Raw genomic sequence first — 11,589 nt, 5'->3', positions numbered from 1 at the left:
CCCCCTTCTGTCTCCTCTCCTCTCCCCCTCTGTCTCTCTTCTCCCCCCTTTCTCTCTCTCCCCCTTTCTCTCTCCCCCCTCTCTCCCCCCTTTCTCTTTCTCCTCTCTTCTCCCCCCCCCTCTCTCTGTCTGTCTCTCTCTCCTCTGTCTCCACTTGGCCTTGGGGACCAGAGGAACAGTTAAAGTGTGTGTTGATAGAAGTGTTGGAGTCTCCTGCAGTGTGTGTCTCTCTCCAGAAATGGCTTCATAATAACTAAACCTGCATCTGATTTAAGAGAGACAAAGTCAAGAGGACGGGGGTTAGTGAACTAGTGTTGTTCTTCTCTGGCGTCCCCCAACATATTGTCCTGATAAAACGGCTCTAAACAAGGATTCCTGTATAGCCCAGCCAACAGTTGGTAGAGCATGGCGCTTGCAACGCCAGGGTTGTGGGTTCGTTTCCCACGGGGGGCCAGTATGAAAAATGTATGCACTCACTTAACTGTAAGTCGTTCTGGATAAGAGCGTCTGCTAAATGACTAAAAATGTAACACACACACACAACACACACACACACAGACTGGCGACAGTTTTGTGTGTGTTTAGCTCTGCTGTGCTGTCTCTGGGAGAGATGGAGTGTGTGTTTGTGGACAACGTTATGGGGTGAAAGAGGAAGGATGCAGAGGGAAAGGGAGAGATCCTAGAGCTGAGTCCTGTGTCCTGTTGTCTTTCAGGTATTCCCTGGTGCAATGCCGCGCTGATCCTCTAGGTGTCAGTAGAGCACTTAGATAGAAGTAGCTGCAGCAGTAACTGTACTAGAACTAGAAGTATTCCCTTTGGCCTTAATCTAACCCTGAACCACACACACACAAATACACATAAATACTGAACCGTTAGAAGGCTGAAATAATATCTGACTCTAGAGCTGGTTAGTTACGCCTTGATCAGACCGACGGGGGTCATTGCATCAATGCTGCGTAGTAAATTCTACAATCAAACTGTTGTTTGTGTTATCTAATCCGACATGCTAACTGCAACAACGGTTCAACGTTCATCTTTTGCGTCCCTTTTCTGTCAAGTCTGCTCATACAATTTGATGCATGCGTTTGGATACATCCAACGTTTCTACCACACAGAACGCACTGCAAATCTGGTCCAGGCCTGTCCGGAGTGGAACCCTATTCCCTATATAGTGCAATACCTTTGTAGACCAGGAATATTTAGTGCATTGCTTTGCATGCTAACCCATAGGGCTCTGGTCAAAAGTAGTGGACTATATAGGGAATAGGGTGCTGTTTTGGATGTAGATTTAACTTTTTCTCCTTCTAACTGAAGTGGAATCTTGGCTATGGATGGAGACCAACATTTAAACTCTGGTAACCTCATTGAATAGCTGAAATAGAACGGCTTGGTTCCAAATGTATGTCTATGGTTACTCTCTCTTTTCTTTGGGGCTCTTCTCATCCTTCCTCTCTTCCTTCCTCCTCCTCTACCTCTCCATTCCTTCACCATCTGTCTGCTTTCCACACACACACACACACACACACACACACACACACACACACACACACATACACACACACTCCACACACACTACACACACTACACACACACTCCACACACACTACACACACACACACACACACTCAGGGACTCTGATTCTCTGTAATGGTTTTAATTCCTTTAACTACCCCATTAGGGCCCAAAAGTAGTGCACTACGTAGGGAATAGTGGAGCCATTCTCTGGTCTAAAGTAGTGCACTATATAGGGAATAGGGTGCCATTCTCTGGTCTAAAGTAGTGCACTATATAGGGAATAGGGTGCCATTCTCTGGTCTGAAGTAGTGCACTACGTAGGGAACAGTGGTGCCATTCTCTGGTCTAAAGTAGTGCACTACGTAGGGAATAGTGGTGCCATTCTCTGGTCTAAAGTAGTGCACTACGTAGGGAATAGTGGAGCCATTTGGGACTCAGCCTCTGAAAATAAATAGAATCCTTCTTATAATGGAGCTATTGTCTACTAGGGGGAGGAGAGGATGGGGGGGGGTTCAGACAAGGGAGGGGGGGGGGGGAGTTCAGACAAGGGAGGGAGGGAAAGGGGGATAGAACTGGAGAGCTTACGTCTTTTTCCTTCTTCACTCACTCGCTTTTTAATCCTTTTCTGTCTTCATCAGTTCTGTCATCTCCTTGTCTTCTCCTGGAAGGTATCCTCCTCGCGCTCTCTCTCTCTCTCTCGCTCTCTTTCCATATCCATCCTTTCTCTCCTCAAATTTCATCTCTCTCTCTCTCTCTCTGTCATGCAGTGACTGTCTTTCTTTCTTTCTATTTCCATCTCTTCATTCCGTCTGTCTCTCCGTTCTAAGTTCAGTAGGAGAAAGTTCAGTTCCACTAGTGAATTTTCAGTAGTTCATCACACACACACACACATTAATGGGAACCACATTTCTCTGTCTGTGAAGTGGAAGAAGATTGATCACCTGTATCTAGTTACCACATATACACCTATATCCATCCTGCCCTGCCTTTCAAAAGTATTTGAAAGCCAAGTTAACCAACAGATCACCGACCACTTCGAATCCTACCGTACCTTCTCCGCTATGCAATCTGGTTTCCGAGCTGGTCATGGGTGCACCTCAGCCAGGCTCAAGTTCCTAAACGATATTATAACCGCGATCGATAATAGACAGTACTGTGCAGCCGTCTTCATCGACCTGGCCAAGGCTTTCGACTCTGTCAACCACCGCATTCTTATTGGCAGACTAAATAGCCTTGGTTTCTCAAATGACTGCCTCGCCTGGTTCACCAACTACTTCTCAGATAGAGTTCAATGTGTCAAATCGGAGGGCCTGTTGTCTGGACCTCTGGCAGTCTCTATGGGGGTGCCACAGGGTTCAATTCTCGGGCCGACTCTATTCTCTGTTTATATCAATGATGTCGCTCTTGCTGCTGGTGACTCTCAGATCCACCTCTACGCAGACGACACCATTTCTTATACATCTGGCCCTTCATTGGACACTGTGTTAACAAACCTCCAAACGAGCTTCAATGCCATACAACACTCCTTCCGTGGCCTCCAACTGCTCTTAAACGCAAGTAAAACTAAATGCATGCTCTTCAATCGAACGCTGCTTGCACCCGCCTGCCCGACTAGAATCACCACTCTCGGTGGGTCTGACTTAGAATATGTGGACAACTACAAATACCTAGGTGTCTGGTTAGACCGTAAACTCTCCTTCCAGACTCACATTAAGCATCTCCAATCCAAAGTTAAATCTAGAATCAGCTTCCTATTTCGCAACAAAGCCTCCTTCACTCATGCTGCCAAACATGCCCTCGTAAAACTGACTATCCTACCGATCCTTGACTTCGGCGATGTCATTTACAAAATAGCTTCCAACACTCTACTCAGCAAATTGGATGTAGTCTATCACAGTGCCATCCGTTTCGTCACCAAAGCCCCATATACTACCAACCATTGTGACCTGTACGCTCTCGTTGGCTGGCCCTCACTACATATTCGTTGCCAAACCCACTGGCTCCAGGTCATCTATAAATCACTTCTAGGCAAATCCCCGCCTTATCTTAGCTCATTGGTCACCATAGCAGCACCCACCCGTAGTCTGCGTTCCAGCAGGTATATCTCACTGGTCATCCCCAAAGCCAACACCTCCTTTGGTCGCCATTCCATCCAGTTCTCTGCTGCAAATGACTGGAACGAACTGCAAAAATCTCTGAAGCTGGAGACACTTATCTCCCTCACTAACTTTAAGCATCAGTTGTCAGAGCAGCTTACCGATCACTGCACCTGTACACAGCCCATCTGAAATTATCCCACCCAACTACCTCATCCCCATATTGTTATTTATTTTGCTAATTTGCACCCCAGTTTCTCTATTTGCACATCATCTATCATTCCAGTGTTAATACGAAATTATAATTATAATTGTTTTGCACTATGGCCTATTTATTGCCTTACCTCCATAACTTACTACATTTGCACACACTGTATATATATTTTCAGTTGTATTTTTGACTTTATGTTTTGTTTATTCCATATGTAACTCTGTGTTGCTGTTTTTTTCGCACTGCTTTGCTTTATCTTGGCCAGGTGGCAGTTGTAAATGAGAACTTGTTCTCAACTGCCTTACCTGGTTAAATAAAGGTTAAATAAATACAAAATAAATACATGATGTGTGTCTTGTCTCTCAAAGCTCCTTATTTGACAAATAATTCCCTGTCAGAAAAAACAGACAGTCTCCTCCCCCCCCGTCTTTGTCTCCTCCCCCCCGTCTTTGTCTCCTCCCCCTGTCTTTGTCTCCTCCCCCCTGTCTTTGTCTCCTCCCCCCTGTCTTTGTCTCCTTCCCCCTGTCTTTGTCTCCTCCCCCCCCGTCTTTGTCTCCTCCCCCCCGTCTTTGTCTCCTCCCCCTGTCTTTGTCTCCTCCCCTGTCTTTGTCTCCTCCCCCCTGTCTTTGTCTCCTCCCCCCTGTCTTTGTCTCCTCCCCCCTGTCTTTGTCTCCTCCCCCCTGTCTTTGTCTCCTCCCCCCTGTCTTTGTCTCCTCCCCCCTGTCTTTGTCTCCTCCCCCCTGTCTTTGTCTCCTCCCCCCCCGTCTTTGTCTCCTCCCCCCCGTCTTTGTCTCCTCCCCCCCGTCTTTGTCTCCTCCCCCCTGTCTTTGTCTCCTCCCCCCTGTCTTTGTCTCCTCCCCCCCCGTCTTTGTCTCCTCCCCCCCGTCTTTGTCTCCTCCCCCTGTCTTTGTCTCCTCCCCTGTCTTTGTCTCCTCCCCCCTGTCTTTGTCTCCTCCCCTGTCTTTGTCTCCTCCCCCCTGTCTTTGTCTCCTCCCCCCTGTCTTTGTCTCCTCCCCCCTGTCTTTGTCTCCTTCCCCCTGTCTTTGTCTCCTCCCCCCTGTCTTTGTCTCCTTCCCCCTGTCTTTGTCTCCTTCCCCCTGTCTTTGTCTCCTCCCCCTGTCTTTGTCTCCTCCCCCTGTCTTTGTCTGTTCTCCAACATCATATTTAGTGTCATCAGTAACCAGTTAGGGGACTCTAGTTCTCTGTTCTCCAACAACATACCATTAAGTAGCCTACCACAAAGGGGTTAGTGGTCAGCTATTTGACCTGCAGCTGGCGCTTGTGGAACATTCAGAGCATTTTCTGACGCACATCGGCACACTTGAGGTTAGGTTGAAGTGCGACGCTAAACTTGGTCCCACTGGGAAACAAAGAGTAACCACACAAAGGGTCCTACCGATTTTAACCTCTTAACAGTGCTTGATGGCTTGAGTTGCGTGCGAGTGACGAGCGAGGGAGACCGAGAGTGCGAGAGATGGAGTCCCCCTCTTACCCATGGGAATTCCCCTTGTTGACACACAAACACTCCATTTAAGTTACTTTAATTAGCAAACTTGTAACGTTGACAAAAGCCTTGACATAGACAATGCCATAGGAGCTTCTCTAAAGAAGAGTGCATGCATTCTTCCTCCGTTTTAGCGTGTACATTTCTCCTATTCAGTCTTTCTACCGTCTCCATTCACTCTTTCAGTCTCTACATTCTCTGATCCTGGTCTGTTCCTGGGAAATATAAATAAAGCTATTTGAATTGAAGATGGTGGGACGGGGGTGGGGTGGGGGTGGGTTTAAGGATGAAAGTGGAGGATGGATAGAAAGAGGATGGTTGGAGTATTGGAAAGATGATAATGGTGCTTTGTTTTGAGGATGGAGAGAAAGAGACTGATGGGGAATGCAATCTGTCACCTGTTTTCTCTAACAGTTTGTCGTGTGTATATAAATGTGTGTGTTTGTGTGTGTGTGTGTGTGTGTAAAACCAACCCTATGTGTGTATGTACACTGCTCAAAAATAAATAAAGGGAACACTAAAATAACACATCCTAGATCTGAATGAATGAAATCATCTTATTAAATACTTTTTCCTTTACATAGTTGAATGTGCTGACAACAAAATCACTCAAAAATTATCAATGGAAATCAAATTTATCAACCCATGGAGGAGAGAAAAAGTATTTGATCCCCTGCTGATTTTGTACGTTTGCCCACTGACAAAGAAATGATCAGTCTATAATTTTAATGGTAGGTTTATTTGAACAGTGAGAGACAGAATAACAACAAAAAAATCCTGAAAAACGCATGTCAAAAATGTTATAAATTGATGTGCATTTTAATGAGGGAAATAAGTATTTGACCCCTCTGCAAAACATGACTTAGTACTTGGTGGCAAAACCCTTGTTGGCAATCACAGAGGTCAGACGTTTCTTGTAGTTGGCCACCAGGTTTGCACACATCTCAGGAGGGATTTTGTCCCACTCCTCTTTGAAGATCTTCTCCAAGTCATTAAGGTTTCGAGGCTGTCGTTTGGCAACTCGAACCTTCAGCTCCCTCCACAGATTTTCTATGGGATTAAGGTCTGGAGACTGGCTAGGCCACTCCAGGACCTTAATGTGCTTCTTCTTGAGCCACTCCTTTGTTGCCTTGGCCGTGTGTTTTGGGTCATTGTCATGCTGGAATACCCATCCACGTTCCCTGGCTGAGGGAAGGAGGTTCTCACCCAAGATTTGACGGTACATGGCCCCGTCCATCATCCCTTTGATGCAGTGAAGTTGTCCTGTCCCCTTAGCAGAAAAACACCCCCAAAGCATAATGTTTCCACCTCCATGTTTGACGGTGGGGATGGTGTTCCTGGGGTCATAGGCAGCATTCCTCCTCCTCCAAACATGGCGAGTTGAGTTGATGGCAAAGAGCTCGATTTTGGTCTCATCTGACCACAACACTTTCACCCAGTTCTCCTCTGAATCATTCAGATGTTCATTGGCAAACTTCAGACGGGCCTGTATATGTGCTTTCTTGAGCAGGGGGACATTGTGGGCGCTGCAGGATTTCAGTCCTTCACGGCATAGTGTGTTACCAATTGTTTTCTTGGTGACTATGGTCCCAGCTGCCTTGAGATCATTGACAAGATCCTCCCGTGTAGTTCTGGGCTGATTCCTCACCGTTCTCATGATCATTGCAACTCCACGAGGTGAGATCTTGCATGGAGCCCCAGGCCGAGGGAGATTGACAGTTATTTTGTGTTTCTTCCATTTGCGAATAATCGCACCAACTGTTGTCACCTTCTCACCAAGCTGCTTGGCGATGGTCTTGTAGCCCATTCCAGCCTTGTGTAGGTGTACAATCTTGTCCCTGACATCCTTGGAGAGCTCTTTGGTCTTGGCCATGGTGGAGAGTTTGGAATCTGATTGATTGATTGCTTCTGTGGACAGGTGTCTTTTATACAGGTAACGAGCTGAGATTAGGAGCACACTCTTAAAGGGAGTGCTCCTAATCTCAGTTTGTTACCTGTATACAGGACAACTTCACCGCATCAAAGGGACGATGGACGGGGCCATGTATCGTCAAATCTTGGGTGAGAACCTCCTTCCCATTTCTTTGTCAGTGGGCAAACGTACAAAATCAGCAGGGGATCAAATACTTTTTTCCCTCACTGTATATCTAACCCTGTATATGGATATATCTAACCCTGTGTATGGATATATCTAACCCTGTGTATGGATATATCTAACCCTGTGTATGTATATATCTAACCCTGTATATGTATATATCTAACCATGTGTATGTATATATCTAACCCTGTATATGTATATATCTAACCCTGTGTATGTATATATCTTACCCTGTGTGAATATGTATATATCTAACCCTGTATATGGATATATCTAACCCTGTGTATGGATATATCTAACCCTGTGTATGGATATATCTAACCCTGTGTATGGATATATCTAACCCTGTGTATGGATATATCTAACCCTGTGTATGTATATATCTAACCCTGTATATGTATATATCTAACCATGTGTATGTATATATCTAACCCTGTATATGTATATATCTAACCCTGTGTATGTATATATCTTACCCTGTGTGAATATGTATATATCTAACCCTGTGTGTGTGTGTGTGTGTGTGTGTGTATACCAGGTCCAGGTCCAGCGCTCACTGGACAGCGCTGTGTCACTCCAACAGAGAGCTGCAGTTGGTCGACGGCTGAGGAAGGAGGCGGGACTAGTGGCAGGGACGGATGTTGACGGACAGGGCAGCAGTCCAATGTCTGAACAGGACTCTGGAGTACTGGATGTGGAGGATGAAGATGAGGTACCTGTGGGGGGGTTGTGTTTGTGTCTCTGTGGGGGGGTTGTGTGTGTCTGTGGGGGGGTTGTGTGTGTCTCTGTGGGGGGGTTGTGTTTGTGTCTCTGTGGGGGGGTTGTGTTTGTGTCTCTGTGGGGGGGTTGTGTTTGTGTCTCTGTGGGGGGGTTGTGTGTGTCTCTGTGGGGGGGTTGTGTGTGTCTCTGTGGGGGGGTTGTGTTTGTGTCTCTGTGGGGGGGTTGTGTTTGTGTCTCTGTGGGGGGGTTGTGTGTGTGTCTCTGTGGGGGGGTTGTGTTTGTGTCTCTGTGGGGGGGTTGTGTTTGTGTCTCTGTGGGGGGGTTGTGTTTGTGTCTCTGTGGGGGGGTTGTGTTTGTGTCTCTGTGGGGGGGTTGTGTGTGTCTCTGTGGGGGGGTTGTGTGTGTCTCTGTGGGGGGGTTGTGTGTGTCTCTGTGGGGGGGTTGTGTGTGTCTCTGTGGGGGGGTTGTGTGTGTGTCTCTGTGGGGGGGTTGTGTGTGTGTCTCTGTGGGGGGGTTGTGTGTGTCTCTGTGGGGGGGTTGTGTGTGTGTCTCTGTGGGGGGTTTGTGTTTGTGCGTTTTATTTATTCAGAGAAAACCAATTGAGACCAGGGTCTCATTCATAAGGGTGCCCTGATCACAGTAGCACAACAATCAATACAGTATGTCACCAAACAGTGATCAATACAATATGAAACAAAACAGTGATCAATACAATATGAAACAAAACAGTGATCAATACAGTATGAAACAAAACAGTGATCAATACAGTATGAAACAAAACGGTGATCAATACAGTATGAAACAAAACAGTGATCAATACAGTATGAAACAAAACAGTGATCAATACAATGTCAAAACCTTGGTGTACTTGGTGACCCCTCCAATATTGTCTCTCACCTCGCCCTTCACCTCTTCATCCCCTCCCTCCTCCTAAACTTCTGTTACCCCCTTGAGAACCCTTCCTCCTGTCAGCCTTCTAAACTTCTGTTACCCCCTTGAGAACCCTCCCTCCTGTCAGCCTTCTAAACTTCTGTTACCCCCTTGAGAACCCTTCCTCCTGTCAGCCTTCTAAACTTCTGTTACCCCCTTGAGAACCCTCCCTCCTCTCAGCCTTCTAAACTTCTGTTACCCCCTTGAGAATACTTCTAAACTTCTGTTACCCCCTTGAGAACCCTTCCTCCTGTCGGCCTTCTAAACTTCTGTTACCCCCTTGAGAATACTCCTAAACTTCTGTTACCCCCTTGAGAACCCTTCCTCCTGTCAGCCTCCTAAACTTCTGTTACCCCCTTGAGAACCCTCCCTCCCCTCTCCTCTGTCTTTCTTTGTGTCCTAGCTCTTTCCCGGTCGAGGACTGAGACAAAGGGCATTCTCTTGTTAACTGCTGCCAATCTTAAAACTCCACTTCACCCCATCATAACCCTCCCTCCTTTCCCTCCCTACCTGCCGCCCTCCATCCCTCCCTCCTTCTTTCTGTTGGTGCCCCTTTTTCCACCCTTCTCATGTGAACTCAGCCCCTCCTCTCCTCCCTCTGCGTCATCCCTCCTTCCTATGCCAAGCTGCTGGCAGGTCAAGGGGTAAGGCTGGGATGGGATGCCAGTGACAGGGTGAGGATTCGTCAAGGGAAGGGGACAGGATTGAGAGGAGAGACAGGGAGTTAAGGCGTCCGCATGCTTCCCAGCCAAAACTGTTGGGAACCGTTTGTGCTTATATTATGACAGCATTTTGTGGCATGTTTTTTCATTTTAGACTATGGCAAGGTTTTTTTCGTCTGGTCTTGGCACACATCTTTTCTCGATAGCCGAAGTCTACGCCCCCTCGTCGGCGATTGGTCAACAGTAGGGATTCTTCAATGAAATGTTTGCTGTCATTCAACTATAGACGACTCATTTTCACGCAAATTTTTTCCTTGGGGAAATACGCACCAAACATCTTAGTTAGGTGTAAAATTGCGTGACTAAGATCTCTTCGGCAAAAACATCAAGATTAATGGCAGATTTCTTGAGTTATCTTATACTGGCTACGGCGTCTCAAGATGGACAAACAGTACTATTGCCCCTTTTGTTCTCGCTTTTCAAGCGACGGTCTTTTAAGGGAGTATGAGAGCGCACTCCGAGCTCGGCTAGGCGCCAGACGAACTGAAGCATACTGACGCCTTTAGAAGAATAGTGAAGGGGGAAGGTAGGGCATTTTGGCAGCGCTTCCTTTGTTGTTAGCTTGGACAGACAGGGAGCACTCTCCTGTGAGGGGTGGGTCAAGGCCAGGGGAGAGGGTGAGGGGCGGGTCAAGGCCAGGGGAGAGGGTGAGGGGCGGGTCAAGGCCAGGGGAGAGGGTGAGGGGTGGGTCAAGGCCAGGGGAGAGGGTGAGGGGCGGGTCCAGGCCAGGGGAGAGGGTGAGGGGCGGGTCCAGGCCAGGGGAGAGGGTGAGGGGTGGGTCAAGGCCAGGGGAGAGGGTGAGGGGTGGGTCAAGGCCAGGGGAGAGGGTGAGGGGCGGGTCCAGGCCAGGGGAGAGGGTGAGGGGCGGGTCCAGGCCAGGGGAGAGGGTGAGGGGTGGGTCAAGGCCAGGGGAGAGGGTGAGGGGTGGGTCAAGGCCAGGGGAGAGGGTGAGGGGTGGGTCAAGGCCAGGGGAGAGGGTGAGGGGCGGGTCAATGGGTCAATGCTAGGGAAATCAAAAAGTTATTTGTCAATGCGCTGAATACAATGGGTGTTGCTTATGAGCCCTTCCCAACAATGCAGAGTTAAAAAAAAATTAGCCAAATATATTTAAACTCCGTTTTTCACAATTCCTGACATTTAATCCTAGTAAAAATTCCCTGTCTTAGGTCAGTTGGGATCACCACTTTATTTTAAGAATGTGAAATGTCAGAATAATAGTAGAGAAAATGATTTATTTCAGCTTTTATTTCTTTCATCACATTCCCAGTGGGTCAGAAGTTTACATACACTCAATTAGCATTTGGTAGCATTGCCTTTAAATTGTTTAACTTGGGTCAAACATTTCGGGTAGCCTTCCACAAGCTTCCCGCAATAAGTTGGGTGAATTTTGGCCCATTCCTCCTGACAGAGCAGGTTTGTAGGCCTCCTTGCTCGCACTCGCCTTTTCAGTTCTGCCCACAAATCTTCTACAGGATTGAGGTCAGGGCTTTGTGATGGCCACTCCAATACCTTGACTTTGTTGTCCTTAAGCCATTTTGCCACAACTTTGGAAGTATGCTTGGGGTCATTGTCCATTTGGAAGACCCATTTGCGACCAAGCTTTAACTTCCTGACTGATGTCTTGAGATGTTGCTTCAATATATCCACAAAATTTTCCTTCCTCATGATGCCATCTATTTTGTGAAGTGCACCAGTCCCTCCTGTAGCAAAGCACCCCCACAGCATGATGCTGCCACCCCCGTGCTTCACGGTTGGAATGGTGTTCTTCGGCTTGCAAGCATTCCCCTTTTTCT

General features: G+C 47.4%; 1 protein-coding gene across 1 annotated transcript in view; it reads left to right on the top strand.

The window, feature by feature from the left end:
- The window catches only part of LOC311119795 (exocyst complex component 6B-like), a gene marked incomplete at both ends in the record, with an annotated part of 10,429 nt that extends 994 nt beyond the window's left edge, over positions 1–9,435 (top strand). The window contains 2 exons of the mRNA XM_084194448.1: positions 7,963–8,136; positions 9,409–9,435. Of these exons, the coding sequence (XP_084050574.1) occupies positions 7,963–8,136; positions 9,409–9,435 (201 nt within the window). The remainder of the gene's footprint in view (positions 1–7,962; positions 8,137–9,408) is intronic.
- Between the last annotated feature and the right edge of the window lie 2,154 nt (positions 9,436–11,589).

The sequence above is a fragment of the Coregonus lavaretus genome, assembly GCF_964263955.1.
Source record: "Coregonus lavaretus genome assembly, contig: HAP1_SCAFFOLD_4615, whole genome shotgun sequence".
Taxonomy (NCBI): Eukaryota; Metazoa; Chordata; class Actinopteri; order Salmoniformes; family Salmonidae; genus Coregonus; species Coregonus lavaretus.
This window is presented reverse-complemented; position numbering and strand designations above follow the sequence as displayed.